General features: G+C 38.6%; 1 protein-coding gene across 20 annotated transcripts in view; it reads right to left on the minus strand.

The window, feature by feature from the left end:
* SLC4A10 (solute carrier family 4 member 10) overlaps positions 1 to 17193 on the minus strand; it is a 233026-nt gene that overhangs the window by 112537 nt on the left and 103296 nt on the right. For all 20 annotated transcript variants that reach the window (XM_072982321.2, XM_078394833.1, XM_072982301.2 and 17 more), the window contains 2 exons: positions 14516 to 14597; positions 5924 to 6070 (listed from right to left, as the gene is read on the minus strand). In XM_072982321.2, the coding sequence (XP_072838422.1) occupies positions 5924 to 6070; positions 14516 to 14597 (229 nt within the window). The remainder of the gene's footprint in view (positions 1 to 5923; positions 6071 to 14515; positions 14598 to 17193) is intronic.

Consider the following 17193-nt stretch of genomic DNA (forward strand, 5'->3'; position numbering starts at 1 on the left):
CAGTATTACCAACAAGGAATCTAAAGCAGAAATAATTCACATTCCAGGCAAAAGAAGTTTTAACAGCTGCAAGGGTTTACCCTTGAGAATATTTAAAGACAGGTATAAACTGATTAGCCGCAAGATTGTGAGTATCTAATAATAATAACAATGATTTGAATCAATTGCTTTATTGAAGGTGCATGGCATGTGAATGCATATGCTTTATGCTTTAGATTCCTTGTTGGTAATAGCGCTTTGGTTAAAAAAGAAAAGGAAACGAAGTTCATATGCAAGCCTCTTGGTCAACAGCTATGGACAGTTTGTTATTAGAGACACAGGTGCAGATAACCACTCACCATTCCGCTGCTGTTGTGGGTCTCACACTTCCCTTCCTATCGCTCCGGAGCTCGCGATGGATTGATTAACCACTCTTCGACCTGGCAGAGAGGCTCGTCATCCCGCCTTCTGCCAGGAGTGGCTAATCAACTTCGAGCTCCAGAGCAATAGGAAGGGAGTCCGGTGGGTGCAGCAGCAGTGGAATTGTGAGCCTCGTTATGCGCACCTGTGGGGGGATATTTGTATTTGTACACAAATATGAATACCCCATCTCTATTTATCACAGCAAACTAGATTCTGAAGAGAAGCAGTGAGGATGTTTAAAATCTCTCAAGGAAACAAGCATAATAAGATACATAATAAAATTCATGTTATATGAAATAAGCACTTCTATGAATGAATTTAGCACTTTGTATGAATGATTGTCCAGGCTTCCCAGTGGATGGTTATTTATTACTAAAGGAATTGTATATATTATAAACATATGTGTAGCCTTGAAATAATCTTTTAGGCATCCCTGTGGCTATATATATTTTTGAATTAATGTGGTTTGGATTTCATTTAAGGTGATTTGGATATCATAAACATTTATATTGTACAGATGACTAATATTTTATAACATGTATGCAAAGTGTTGGTGGGTGTTTTTAATAAGAAAACATGGGTTTTGTTCATATTATTAGGCTTACAGTGCACTGTGTTCCTCTTGGCTTTTTAGGTACAATTCTAATCTATGACAATCCTTTCCAGAGTTTTCTAGGTAAAGAGTCCTCAAAGGTGGTTTACTATCCCATTTTTCTAGAGGTGCTATAGGACTGTACAGCTTGCTCAAGGGTACATAGCCTGGCTATTCTTTAAAGGGACTCAATGGGGAATAAAACTCCCTACCTATGGCTCTGCAGACAGATTCCCTACTGATTGAGCCCCCCAGTCAGTTACACATTACTTATCCTTTGGTGTTTAGTTATTTGTAGTAGTTTTACCTTCATTAAAATAAAAAGCCAAATATATTACTATTATTTATCTATTGCATTTATATGCTATCTTTCTCTGCAAGGTGGGGCACAAAAAGGATTACAATAAATTGAAATAATTTAATAAACATATTTAAAATACTGTACAGTAAGATATATAGGCTTAAATCCTTCCATATGAGCCTACCCGGCAGTTAAGATCTAGCCAGGGGGCCCTTTTGAAAGAGCCGTCGCTTAAGGAGGTAAGAGGGACGGCTTGTAGACAAAGGGCCTTTTTGGCAGCTGCCCCCAGACTATGGAATGTCCTCCCGACTGAGATTCGTCTGGCGCCGACACTGATGACATTTCGGCGCCAGGTCAAAACCTTCCTGTTCCAGAAGGTTTTTAACTGAAATAATATTAGCTGTGGGTCCGATGGCAATTTTATATATATATATTAATTGTATTTTAATTGTTACATATTTTTATTGCATTTTAAATGCTGTAAGCCGCCCAGAGACCTTTGGGTAGTGTGGGCGGCATATAAGTTAAATAAATAAATAAATAAATAAATAAATAAATAAATAAATCATCATCATCATCATCATCACAAATTGTGTTGCTTAACATATTAAGTTATACTAAAGTCGGTCCACTGAATCAATGGAATCCACAGAAAGTTGATTTACCAAATTTTCACTAACTCAATGGGCCTAATCTGCTGCAATTCACTAAGCAACAAGATTTCAATCAAAATTTAAAAAAAATTTAATCCAATAAGGAGGGATTAAACAAATACCAATATAAAAAACCTGCTCACTCAATTCAGAATATATATCATTCCATAATGGCCTTAACCTCTCTAAGTCAATTAAAAGCTTGCCTAGGAAGGATGATATTTGACTCTAGGTGGAAGGATGAGGGGGAGGGAACTATTTTACTACCCAGGAGAGCATAAAATATCAAAAAGGCAAAACAGACTAACATCATCTATTTTCCAGTATTTTGAATTGTATAAGGATATAGCTTTCTGTTTCTTCTTCAGAATTTTTTGAACAGTATTAATTTGTCCAAAATAAATTTCCTAAGTCACTTGGTATTCATCGTTTCTAATCAATTCTCAATCCTCTTAATTCTTACTGAAACTAGATTTCTAAAGACATTTCTGAGTTTCATTCACCTTTGCATTATTCTCTAAGAGTTTAAGGACTTCAACTCTTTTTATAAGGTCTCAGCCTCTATAACACCTTGCTTCCACCTTTCCAACATACATAATTTAAAATCCAATTTAAAATGAAATAATTTGACTGCTCCACAACCCAAAATTACAGCAGCCTTTACATTTTTCTAAGAAGCTAAAATATTCTTTTGTACTAAAGCATGATGTGATAAGGCCTCCCACCTGTGTTTTCATTATAGTCACTCTTCTTATTATAATTTTGAAAGTATTTTCATCCTTTATATACCTTTTGCCTCAGAACAGCAAGCTATCCCATTACCTGAACATGAAAAGGCGTTGTATTGTGAAGTGCCCCAAGAACTACTACTTGGAAACAACATATCTAAAGTTCTGTGTAACAAATTTTAAGTTTGTCTTTCTACGGAACACTCAGTCAGAGTGTTGACAGCTTTTCGTCAAAATGGGATTGCTGAGGTACTTCCAAGGTATCAGTTAAAAACATGTGGTGGAATGCAGAAGGGAGCCAACCCCTTTTTTAAAAAGCAACACATGTATAGCAAAAACCAGAATTGTTTTGTTCCCTTATTTGCACCAGGATTCACGTTGTGAACTTTCCAAACTCCTGATATAGCAGGGACAACAGCACCAGGAGGGAGAGAGAGTAAAGAGGTACCGTATTTTTCAATTTATAACACACCCCCATTTATAAGACACCCCCCACACTTTCCTAATCCAAAAATTAAGAAAATCTAGCTTTGAGGATTCACCTCTGGGCTCAGAATAGTCAGACATTTTGAGTCCCTGTTGAATCTGAGCCTACAGGCTCCACCTCCATCGAAGTGTGTTCCAATTGGTTTGTTCAGCATCAGCTGACGTCAGTTCCATAAGACTCGTGATTGGAGGCAGCTAAGCCCCCTGATTGAAGGAAACCAGTTTACAGAGGCAAGGTAGGGCAGTTTTGTTCTCTCCATGTTCTCAGCTTACTTCCATGTAAAAGACGCCCCTCAATTTTTAGTGTAATGATTTTAGGAAAAAGTAGTGTCTTTTACACAGAAAAACACAGTAAATTAGCAGATGGGGAAGGAAGGATAAACTGAAGCAGAGAGAACGACAAGAGAACTGAGAGGAGGTGGGAAGGGAAAGGGAATATGACATGGGCAGTATGTCAGGAAGTGTGGAGGAAGAACTGAGAAACAGTGGCAGACAGATGAAATGAAGTAATGAAAGCAATCTTCATTTCTAAGTCCATACATATACACAGATCTTTTACCCAGCAGATTGCATCAAATGGTCTTTTTAAAGTAATGCTCCCTTCATCTCTTCCTTTTGCAAACATACATCCATATAAACATGTACACTCTCTCTCTCTCTCTCTCTCTCTCTCTCTCTCTCAAAACATGGTAGTAGTTTTGGAAGAGATAACCATGTCAGTCTGTGCGAGCATGTCAAGCAAAATCCAAAGAAACAAAACAAAAGACAAAAACATGTGGCATAAAGACTATTATATTTTGATGTAAGTTTTCATGGACACATCCATTTAATCAGACATACGGAAACATAATGAAATGTTGAATATCAGTTTCACAAGTAGAACATTCTAAATATTTGTTGGATCTTAGGTGTATGGTACATCTACATACAGTAATTTATGGCCCGTGTTATTTTAGGGTACTGTTGTAAACATTTGTCCAGAAGACAGAAAACAGACACTAGGCATGAGAAAAGATGATGGGGGGAGAAAGAAGAAGTGTGTGTAGGAAGGTTAAATCTGCATGTAGATGTACCACACACCCAGGGGCCAATGAACATTTAGAATATTCTACTTGTGAAACTGATATTTCATCCAAAATTTCCTTTCATATGTCTGATGAAGTGGATGTGTCCATGAAAGCTTACATTAAAATACATGTGGTTTTTAAGGTACCACATATTGTTGTCTCTTTTTTTCTTTTGTTTCTTTGGATTGTGCCTGATCAACATGATAGATTATCTTAAATCTGAAGCAGTGGGGGTGGGAAACTTGCATGCAAATTTGTATATTCAAGAAAGATTGCTCCACTGATCAGCTGACATGCTAAACTCAAAGCAAGAAGAGCTTCTTTTGAAAAAGGTAAATGGGATCACGAACAGCTTCTCCCATGAATCAGGAGTCAATGAAATTCCACACTATAATTCATGAGCAGTGACTGGGATAAGGGAAGAAGGAAATGCTCCTGTTACCCCAGCTGTTATGTTGTCTTTTCACAGAGCCTTATAATGGCCTAATGATATCACTTACCACTAGCATAATCCATTACTGGGGTCTATATAGATGCAGAATGGTTTCTCATACTCTGCAATACCCTAGAGACACTTCTCAGCCTTGTAACAGCAGCACTTGGTAAGCGCAGCAAGATCTATTAATGTTAATCATGCAGCGTGGGAGTGGTCAATTTCGGCTGAATACACGGATGCATATTTAAGAGCCTTACCACCCATGACATAATGTTTTACTTCAAGTGACCAGGTGTGGTTTTAAGTAATATTAAGGGAAGAGGACCTTGTATTCCTGTCAAGGCTGTGTTTCACAAGGAAGGGAGGTTTCAGCCTTCCTTCCCTCATCATAATATGAACAAAATGCTTCCACCACTCCTAACAGGGATAAAAGAAAAGCTTCCAATGGGACCAGAAAACAAAGCATAATTAAAAATTAGAGGAGCCAAGCTACAGTGACTCCTTTCTATGGCAGAAAGCTAATACAGACCTGGAATTAACACTAGAAGTTAATGAATTTGACAAGATTGAAAGGCATGCAGGAAAGCATCAGTTTGGAGATGAACGATTACCAGATTTGCTCATAGCTAAATTGATCTACAGAAAAGGGGAGGGGGGTAGGCAACTTGTGGCCCTAGGGCTGCCTGCAAACTTTAGCCTAATTTCAAAAGTCATCTGCAAGAAACCAATTCAGTTCTTTCACAAAGAGCAGTCTGTCCTTCCCTCAGCAGTCAACAGCGCAGAGAAGAGTGGCTAGCAAAATGTAGAAGGAAAGAAGTATATCTATGTGTGTGAAAAAGAGAGAAAAGGATGGCCTTACTCAGGTTTTACTTTAGATATGTTCACCACTGACTTTGGCCCTGTCTACTACTAATGAAAGACTAAGCCTAAGGGAATATATTTAAAAAAAACATGGTTTCCTTCCACAGGGTAGCTGCTATTCCAGGAGCCAAGGAGGGGTTCAGAACCACAGACACTCTGCTGCTCTCCTGTTATAGGAACGACAGTAAAGAGAACTCTGCCTTCTGTAAGAGGAACCAAGAGGAACAAGTAAGCTGCACTCCATGCACATTAAGCTCTATAATAATTTGAAATTCCATTTGTTTGTGTACCTCTTCCTTTTACATCCAGCATCAACATTCTGCTCTCCAGTTTCCAATAGTGTGAGATAACAACCACCACCACCATCCGCTATATGCAGGATTAAAACAAACCTTACCAAATGAAGGAGACTCTCTGCCATCTTCTAATCCTGAATCTCGTTCTCTGTCTCTCTTTCGGTGTTTGTGTCCACGATGCCTATGGCGTCGGTGGCTTTTCCTTCCTCCCAGTGGCACATGGACCCCAATAAACAAAGTTCTGTGACCTAAGGAGTAGAGTACAGGTTATGTGAGTATATCTGTTTCTCACAGTTAATCATTAGCAGTAAAATAACATGGAGGCATCATACATGCGTGTGTGCAGTGCTAAAAAATTATAAACGGAATGTGGGAAGACAGAGAAATGGGTGTTTTATATGATAAAATATTTATGTTTATTACAAGAGGATACTACAATGTAGATTGAAATTAAAATCTGTTTAAAGCTTGAAAACGGCCCTAAAACGGCAAATTAGGGCAAAAGTTGAAGAAACTGTTTCTTCCATATAGTAGTTTGGACTACAACTCCCATAGTATGCTAAAATTGCAGTGGTGTTAGGGACTTGTGAAAGTTAACATTAAAAGCTTCAACAGGCTTTCCTACTCTCAGTTTAAGGGTAAATTACATATCTTATGGAATAATGAAGCAGCTGAAATGAATGCAATGCAACTGGGGAATTAAGATAACTGCTAATGTTGATTTGATTATTCCCCCCTCCTTCCCCCTCAGGTTGGTTATAATATAAATTTGACTTCCCTAGTATGGTTGATTTATAATTCCCTAAATCTCTAGTGAGGTGCTGTTGGGAAATCATAGGGACTAGGAGACACTGAAGTCTAAAAACTTCTGGAAACCCCAAGTCTGAGAATCACTAGTCCAAATGGATTAAGGTAGTGGTTCCCAGATGTTTTTGGACTAAAATTCCCATAAGTCTTCAGCACAAGCTGTGCTGGCCAAGATTTCTGGGAGTTGTAGTCCAAGAACATCTGGGGACCCAAGATAACATAACATGTTTTCCCTCCCACAGAGTGGGATTTTGTCAAAGATACACACCCCAACGGTCTGAAACAGGTCTGAATTGCAAATAAAGCCCCTATTTATCTTCCAGTGATGCAAGGACAAAATCAAGCACTCTCAATGAAAGATATGCATGACAAAAAGCATAATGGTGTGACGAACAGATGTCTTTCTCCATTCATTGAAGCACCTCTTCTGATACTATCCTACACATGCTATCTGGTTTGACTCTAAGATAGCATCGAATGCTATTTCATTGGGACAACAAAGATGCATCGCGAACAGCACTGGAGAATGTTGTGGGGATGAAGTGAGGTAATTAGCACACATTAGTACTTTTTTATGTACAACCGAATAAGTAGTATATATCAGCATTACAACAACTGGCATTATTATGATAAAAATAATATTCTATAAAAGGCATCTTTCATTTAAGGATTAGCTAGCAAACAGACGTGGCCAACTGTAGTCAGCAACTCTGTTTTCTCCAGTTACCTTTACAGCTGCAATCTAGCAAAGAAATATTTTCAGCTTTGTTAGCATCATTTCGCTCTCTCTCTCTCTCCCTGTCCACCCCCCACCCCTCTCTCACACACACAGGTCAACTGCACTGTGCTAACACCTCACATGACCTCCAATTCCAGGCAGACTCTGGTCAGAGCAGAAAACACAGCCAGGCACCATTTGTCACAAAACATCAAAGAAATCTGGAGGTGACATGAATTCTCTCCAGAAGCAGAAATAAACAATTTCTCCTGACACGCTACTAAGCACTGGTCTGCATTCTCTTTATTCCTCTATTTCTGCACGTTACACTGTTGTGCAGAATGATGAGGGACACTGCTGCAGATTCCAGTTTTTAATTATGTTTTTTTTACCTTCACCCCATTTTTGAAGCACATTGAGCTCTAATCAAGCATGGCGAGTGAGCATGAAAAATCATATGGAGGTGGTGGTGGAGAATGAATGGATCATGCAGGCTGCCAGCATTCCCACTGCTGCTGACCTTCCCTTTGTCAAGCAGGAAGGTCTACTTGTGTTTGCTTGCATGTGAGTAGAACCCTCAATCTGATGGTGACACTTGCTGATCAGCCCTCATGTTTCACATGAAGTGTTCTACCCACATTCAAGTGAGTATGAGAAGAAGCTTTCTTTCAACTTCCTAGCTCAACCTCAGGAAAGTCAAGAACAGTCAATGTTAGATCAGAAATGGATATGGACAAGAATATTCTGCTACTGGAAGCAAAGGATAAAATGGCATCCTCCATTTTACCTAAAGACTCCACCCTCCCTTGAGTAACAACTGAATAACAGTGGAAAGTGTGGTCTCAAGGCTGACAATGAGACAGCAATATCCACTGTGTTTGAGGAGAGCGAGATAAGGAGTACCATATTCTCCAACATCTAAGGAGCTGTCCCCCTCCCCATTCCCGGGATTTGCTGCCTGAACTTGAATACCCAATGGTATCAATCCCTTCATGGACTGACAGAAGCCAGTCAGACATAATTCCCCAGGCAGAGCTCTGGCGTAGTCGACCTGTCAACTGTTGTTCTCCCTTTCCTCAACTGTTACTCTGAGATTTTTAAAAAACTACGTCAGGAAGGCAGACCATTCTTTTCTTCTCATCACACTGCATTTGGACCTTCTAAGCCACCCTCCAGCTTTGCAGTCCCCTTAATAGATCTTAAACAAGGTATAGTAAGTGCTGCTGCTGTTAAAGCATCTGAACTCGAGTGCTGCTGCTGCTGCTGCTGCTGCTGCTACTACTACTACTACTACTACTACTACTACTACTACTACTACTACTACTATTACTACTGTTTCAAAATGAAGAAACAGAAATAGTAACTTGATATTTATGTGGTGGTAAAAACATAAATTGAAGTGTGGGGAAGGAAGGCTTTTCCTGATTATATTTTCCAATTATTTCCAGAATCAGAAATATATGTATATATATTTGGTTTGATAATTTAGCCTATTTGTACTACTGGGTATAAGGAGCAGGCCATCTTTTTCTTTACTCTCTGCAATTTTCAACAGTGAGAGAGTCTAATTCTTTGCTTATTCAGACTCTCTAGAGATAAAAGGAGGGACCGTTCAGGGATCTCAACCAAGATCCCATTGACTTAACTCTGTCACCCGAACTCCTATACCACACTGACTGTCACCAAACTGTTATCAGTTTTTTCCATCTTCTCTTTTTATTCCACTCCCAAGGAAACAGGAGAAAAAGAACACAGTTAGGAACATTCTTCTTAAAACTGGTTCTGATTTGTGTGGCAAGGAGAGCACACTGTACTCTTGGCAGAACTTTAAATAAAAACAAGGGATCAGAAAACACCCAGAGGATTATTATTACAGATACCAGGTTAAAGCTGCCCACATGATGAATAAGGATAAGGAAGGAAGCAGAGAAAGAAAACAGAGTATCTCTGAACAATAAACTCTGGATTGCTGAATAGTAATTACAGCCCAGAGACCAATAATTTGACATTTAAAAAAAAAGAAAATCAGAGTATTCTAACAGTTTTTTCCCACTCACAAGGAGACAGAAAAGGAGCTAAGGAATAAACAGGAAGAATGAGGTATCATTTGCACTATGCTACTAAATCCTGGGTAGGGAATTTCAGATGACATGCCAGGGGGGAGAGGTGTCCCCATTTTGCATATGTAGAAACAATCTCTGTGCAGTCTGTGCTGCTAGTACAGGGAAACACGCAGACTTGTACTGTACATTCATTCATACTTTGCAAAAGTCAGTGATGGAGCTGCCTTTGTGAAAATAAGATGTTCAGTTCCTTTTAGTGATTAGGGACACATATCTCTCCACATAGGTAAGCATGAATCTGATAAAATAGACTCTAATCCATGAAAACACATGCCATAATAACATTTTAAAAAAATCTTTGAGAGGGCAGGATATGCCATCATTTTTGGCTCATTTTGATGTGTATAGGTGTGAAGAACGCATCAGTACGCAGAAATAGTCTTGAGATCTGTGTCACAACTAGAGAATTTTTTCATATTGGGTATGAAAGTAGGTGTCACTAGACTAGTTGTAAACAATTTTAAAGTTAAGCTTCCTTGGATGCCCATGGGCAGGAAACAAAAACACAAAAATATGCAATGTATTTAAACCAGTAGGCATAGGCATTTGATAACTTTAGCATGGATGCAGTTCCATAACTTCTGCCTTATCTCCAAAGCACTGAGTGGCGTGCAGGAGTGCTCAAAGGTTTAAAGAAATAATTCCACTTAACAACCAACAATCCACCCACATGTAAACATTAACATCCCACATTCTCCATTCTCATGTAAAACAATGTTCAAGGGGACTAACAGTGTTTCCATTAAAAACAATCAGAATGCCACAAAAAGTTTTCCTCCCAATGAATAATTCTGAAGAAACAGCTAGCATAGTACCATATCAATATCATAAGCACATAAAATGCAACTTTATCACAGGCACATACAGTATTTGTAATCCTTTAATTGTACTGTATGATAAAGACTTAATAGAAACACATTATTTAACATTTTGCTGCAGCAAGTCTACTATAGTTAATCCTAGAACCAGCATGGATTTGGCCCACGGTCCCAAGTGGCCTTCCATTAGCAAAGGCGTTCTTTCCTTTCTAGGTCAGTAAATTAATTGCAAGAAAACAAAAATCTAAACAAAAGTGAAACGAGATATAAAATATAAATGAAAGTTCAGTGCACGGAAGATGATAATTTGACCCATCTTTCTAAATTAACAAATGCAAATATAACAGATCTGAAGTTGCCGTTAAAGCATGTGTCTGCTCATGTAACAAATTTGCTATTAATTAGTTTAATGGTGCTCAATATTCACTGAGCTCATTATCAAAGCAAAATCTAAAACTCTAAGATTCCATCAGTAAAGTAACTTCCTTTGGGGAAGTCCAAAAGGAAGCTTCAAAATATTGAGAACAAACATTGTTAGTTAAAAGCAAATTTTGGCAAACTACAATATCATGAGTGAAGTGCTCAAAACAGAGGAGCTCCACCCTGGTGAATACTTTCAGACATGAATTGTCCCCTGCATAAAAAAGCTTTTTTGCATATGGAGCAATGGTCCTTGTGCTGTCTGTGCTCCCTGTACAGAGAAGCACACAGAGTAGCGAACCCAAGAATGACCGGCGGAGTGATTGCCGATCAACTCTCAGGAAGAGGTTTCATTTGTAGGCAATCCTTCATTCAAAAAGTGATGAAGGCCATAAAGGCTACTGCATATGGGAAATGCATTATTGCACGTAACAATATGTGTACAACACAACACTGTACACACACTTTAAACAGTGGTTGAGACAGTGTGGCAGAGCCAAATTGTCACTGTATTCAAGTTCAAAACATGACTGTTTTTTTTAATCTTTTGAGTGCTACAAAACTCTTTAATGCTTCTGAAACTTTCATACCTCAAAAGGAACTTACAAGTACCATATCAATATCATAAGCATATACTGTAAAATGTATCTTTATCATAGGCACATATTTGCAATTGTTTAATTGATCTCTGTACATATTTAACTGATGCCTTCGGAGTAATGATTGTGTTAGTGTATATTTAGTTTCCTAAATTATGGGCCTGTTCACATGTCAAAAATTGTCACAGTACCCTGAAATACTGGATGTTACTTTTCATAGGAAGCATACTGTGAGGATTTTTTGAGCCACAAGCTTATATAATTCCAAGACCCGCATGCAGGCTATAACATGGATATTAATTGTCAGAAATGATCTTAATTCAAATCTATTTTGGAATTTTGAATTAGCTAAAATCAAAATATGAATGCCTTCAGAATTTTGTTGATCCCTAACAGCCTCTGCTATTCATAAGACCTAGCAGGCCAAGAACAAAAAATGTGGGGAACAGATTGCCATATATTTTGGCTAGGCTTTTTACAAATGCCCGTTTAATCTGAAAAACCATTGTGATGTATTTCACTTCAACTTGTTTGCACATTAATTTTGGTTTTCTCAGAATGGGTTGAATCCAAGAGTGAAAAAGGGAAAAAGAGACTGAAAAAGGAGTGAAAAGGGGAAAGTCTTAGATCATTAGGGTCTACTAACATCATACTACCCTTAAAATAGTTTTGTGATTTTTAAAAACAGTTATGATTTTTCAGGCACCTCAAACCAACCCAAGACACATAACATGGGCCTGCTCCATGTGAAAATGATCACTATTTATTCAGGATGACAGGACTAGAGAAAGGAAAGTACCGGTAAGCCCAAATCATAGTTGCAGAAGCCTGTTACGGTGCCATAAAGGTGCAGCTAAAGAGTGTATTTAATGGTCAAGGAGAAAACATACAAGTCAAACTATTACACTGACTTGCTTGCAACTTAAGATGCTAACATCTCTTTTATAGCAAAGAAAGAATTCACAGAGATCTGTTATATACTCTGACACAACCACAAAAGCATCCGCCAGAATAAATGTGTTAGCCTTCAAGATACCACAGAGTTCTTTGTTATTTCTGCTCTGACTCAGCTGTCACTGAAATAGAAGTTCCAACTTCCCAGCACAAAAAAGCTTGCCAATTTCTGAATATATTCTTATCACATTCTGTCAGTTACCTTACTCTAGAGCAGAGATCCATTAAATCAACAGCTGAACAGCAAATCTGGTTATGTTAATCCTACAGATTCAATGGTTTTATTCTAGCTGGGGTCTACCAGCTAGATTCAGGCCTAAGACATCTGAGGATTAGAGAGGGATGTTCTACCCAAGTTGGAGCGGGTTGATCTATCCATATAGTTTCAATATGAGAAAGCTTGTGTCTAAAAACTGTCATGTAGAGATAAAGAGAACCTGATAGTATAACCAGTGCAAAGAAAGAGGAGAACAATAAAAGATGAAAAACAAGACATCTTTTCCAGAAGATCCAAGAAAACAAAGGGCTATTTAAGCCTAGATTCGGAATGCTCAAAGACCAACAGGGAAGCACACTATCTGACCAGGATAAAATAAAAAAGATGGAAACAGTATACTGAAGACCGATATAGAAAAGATAAAAAGATGACAGATTCCTTTGAAGAATTTTGTGATGAAGATAGTGAAACACTCAAAAGTGAAGAGAAAGCTGCTCTGAAAGCAGTGGAAATAAATATATCACCAGGGATAGACAGGATATCGATATTTCAAACCACAGTGACTGGAGCTGTCAAAACTTTAATATGCCAACAAATATGGAAAACAAAACATGGCCCCCAGACTGGAAATGCTCAATATACATTCCAATCCTCAAGAAAGGAGGTGTCGAGTGCAGTAACTGTAAGATAATTGCTCTAATTTCCCATGCAGGCAAAGTGATGCTCAAGGTGTTGCAATGAAGGCTTTTACTTCATATGGAGCAAGAAATGCCTGATGTTCAAGCTGGATTTTGAAAAGGAAGAGGCACTAGTGATCATATTGCAAATATCTGCTGATTGCTGGAATGCACAAAAGAACTTCAGAAATAGCCCAGTCTATAATTCATAGACTAAAGCCTTTGACTATGTGAATAGTGAGAAGCTATAGATGGTTCTGACAGAAACTGGTGTGCCCCAGCACAACCTGTATTGCAGACAAGAAGCTACTGTTAGGATAGAATATGGAGAGAAAAAATGGTTTCCTATAGGTAAAGGTGTGAGATAAGGATGCACGTTATCCTTTATCTGTTCAATCTGTATACAGAACATATCATGTGGAAAGCCAGATTAGATGCAGGAAAGGAGAAGTGACAATTGGTGGAAGAAATATCAGTAATTTAAAATATGCAGATTGACACCATCTTACAGGAGAACGCAGCAATGCCTTTAAACCACTGTTGATAACAGTGAAAAAAGACATTGCCAAAGCAGGACTGCAGTTGAACATTAACAAGACAAAAACCATGACTGCAGAAGAACTACACAACTTTAATGTCAGTGATGAATAAATTGAAATTGCTAAAGACTTTTTATATTTTAGGACAGTCAACATTCCAAATGGAGACTGTAGCCAAGAAATCAGGAGACTTAGACTCAGAAGGGCAGCAATGAAGGAATTAGGAAAAAATAATCAAGTGTAAGAACATGCCACTGGCCAAGATAATCTACATACTTGTATTCATGATAACTATGTACAGGTATGAAAGATGGACAGTAAAGAAGGCTGATAGGGGGAAAATGATTATTTTAAAATGTAGCACTGCATAAGGGTGCTTGAGCAAATCAAGCCTGAACTATCTCTAGAGGGGAAAAATGAGAATACTGAGGCTTTCATATTTTGGGCACATCATAAGAAGGCAAGATTCTCTGGAAAAGAAAATAATAACAGGAAAAGCAGAAGGCAGCAAGAAAAGAGAAAAACCAAATATGAGATAAATTGACTCCATAAAAGGAGCAACAAGCTTTTTGTACAGATTTTTTCAGTCTTGTTCTTAAATTGTTTTTGTTTTGTTCTTAAAACAAGCTGTTATTCTTCACTTGGGGAATGTCACTATCTTCATGTCACAAATTTTAATAAAACAGTTGGGGGGGCAAAGAACATCTCATTTTCCCTCTCTTACTACAGGACTGTATTGTGTAGCTTTTTTAAAACATGAAATTATGTTCAGTTTTTAACAGAAAAAAAATCACAATGATTTGGAAGTAGTAAGGCCTTACCTTCTAAGTCTTCCTTTTCAAAATGTGTTTTCAGAATGGAGCGCGTTCCACCTCGGTCCACCACTGCCTCTTCGTCATTTCTCTGTAAAACCAAAGCAATTGCATACATCAGAATTCCACCGTGCTGTTATCACAAGGGACCAAGTGTTTGCCCAAAGCTTCAGGAAGTAATGCAGGTAAAATTTAGGACAAAGCATAGATCCTCCTTGCGTGTATTCTAGTCATTTGTTAAATTTAATTGGCACTCCCAACTAGAGTAAACCTACCTCTATCCCCAGATCTTTCTGATTAGGGCAAAAAGTCTGAAGGGGGAACCTATGCATATTCACATGAAGGCATAGAAGTTCCTCCCTCTGTCCCAGGACACTGGTCACACCGGATTCCAGAGCACATGACAGGAACTATGCATGTCCAATTGAATGCACATAGGTTCTCAGAGCTTCCATACAATATACACAAAAGAATATGTGTGGTCTGATTTCCAAAGGGGCCCTGCAGTTTCACCCCAAGTCAACTCCAATGACGAAAGCAAGAAAAACAAATGAAATAACCTAATAGAACATGTAATTATCAATATAAGTGCTATGATATATCATTGTGCCTTCAAGTGGATATCAGTTCATGCCCTATTATGTCTGGTGGAAAAAAGTCTGAGGTTATAATTCTGTATACTGCCTTACCTGTGAGTAAGCCCCATTGAAAACAAATATGTATATGGCAACTCAGCTGCTATGGATACAACTACTGCTTTAGTAACTATCCCAGTTATCCTATGAAATATTAAATAACAAAACGGCTACTCCAGTGATGCTCTCCTCATGAATCTCTTGATATCGAGCTAATCTTAAAAGTGTAAGTGATGATGGGATGAAGGAGCCAACCTTCTCATCTTCTTATCTAAGACAATTCCTTATGAAAATCATCACTCTTAAAAACGTTAACTCTCTCTTGTTGCTTGCACCCTACTGCTCCCCATATAGTAATGATCATGTGATGATCATCATTATCACCATGATTATCATTATTATCATTATTTATTCATTAAATATATATGAACAAGCAGAAATATTTAAAATCACAAATTGCAAATGTCTGCTACAACACAATACAAACCATAGGCAAACATAAGTTAAATGCTTGCTTAACCCCTGAAAACTTACACATACAGGTATACTTTAACGGTGTCTGAAAGACAAACATGTTTTTAAAGACAACCAGGTTTCTAACAGAAGTGAGTGCCATAACCAGAGCATCAGGTTTCTTTTAATTCCTATTTAAATTAGGCTTCTTTTAACTCTACTGGGTTGCATCTCCATAGCCACAGAACATACAATTGCCACTGCATGAAGAGAAAATGGAAATACTGTATGCTTGTTGGCTCATGCAATTCTGGTTGCTGTCACACTAGTTGCATCCTCTCCCTTGTGTTGGGAAGGGAAACTCTGCATTAGGAAGAGGACTGCTTCTGTAGATAGTCCTAAAGTACTGGACAGCCTTTATCTTACAGGGCTCTAAATCTATGTGGGATTACTCCACCAGCGCCCTATTGCAAAACAGGGGTCAAACCATGAGATTCATTCACCATCTCCCCTAACCTTCACAATGGCAATCATGGATTGGAGAAGAACACCTGGACAGAGATATATAGCCTTGGAATATCAATACCTCCTCAACATATAAAATCAAAGACTATGTTCAATGGTGAATGTTTAGCAGGAGTAACAGGGCCTCCCATCGCATGTGGCTCTATGAACCTACTGGGGCACATGATGGATTAGAGCACAGAGGTGTACTGCTGGCTACCAGTTTCAGATTTCCTCAGCACCGCCAACCTACTCTGGAGCCAGGCTCTTCCCAGGTTCCAGAGTATTTCAAGTGACAGTTGGCAGCTGCTACTTCAAATTCGTCAGAAGTAATCGAGGGCATGAGAAGAGGAATTAAATAAAAGCTATCTGCTGCCACGTCTCATGCTTTGGAGCCTAATGTGAATTCAGATTCTGTTTTAAGTTGCTACTGCTAGTAGGACCAGCTAAACTGTACATGTCAAACTGGGTGGCCTTCACTTACCCGCCTCATGCAGAATCATGACTTGGAGCAGTCCCCCCCCCCCCCAGAAGACAAATACAGACGTTTTCAGTATGGAGACAGACGGGTGCAATGGAAGAAAGTTTATTACTCTGGAGCTCAGAATAACTTGACATTCAAAACCACATATCCTGATTTAGGGGAGACATATACTGGCATACTATAATATATATAAGTTACAGAGTCACAATATCAGGCTGTGGGGCCTCGTAATCTGGCTACTTCCATATGGCCTAACACAGTGGTTCCCAACCTTGGGTAACAGGTTTTTCTTGGACTGCAACTCCCAGAAACCACAGCTAGTGTTGAAGGCTTCTGGGACTTGCAGTCCAAGGATGGGAACCACTGGCCTAACCCTTACTGGCCTAGGACAAAGAATCAAAGACATCACCATGAACAGAATCCTGCTGCATTACATGAACATGTAAACACTACCACACAAACAACAAGAGATATTTTGCCAGTTGTCCCTTGTTTGCCTGGTCTTCTCAGTTGCAAAATTAAACATGTGGCCAGTTACATGACTGGCCACATGACAGATTTGTTGTTGTTGTTGTTTAGTCGTTAAGTCTTGTCCGACTCTTCATGACCCC

This window comes from Pogona vitticeps, chromosome 1 (genome assembly GCF_051106095.1).
Source record: "Pogona vitticeps strain Pit_001003342236 chromosome 1, PviZW2.1, whole genome shotgun sequence".
NCBI lineage: Eukaryota > Metazoa > Chordata > Lepidosauria > Squamata > Agamidae > Pogona > Pogona vitticeps.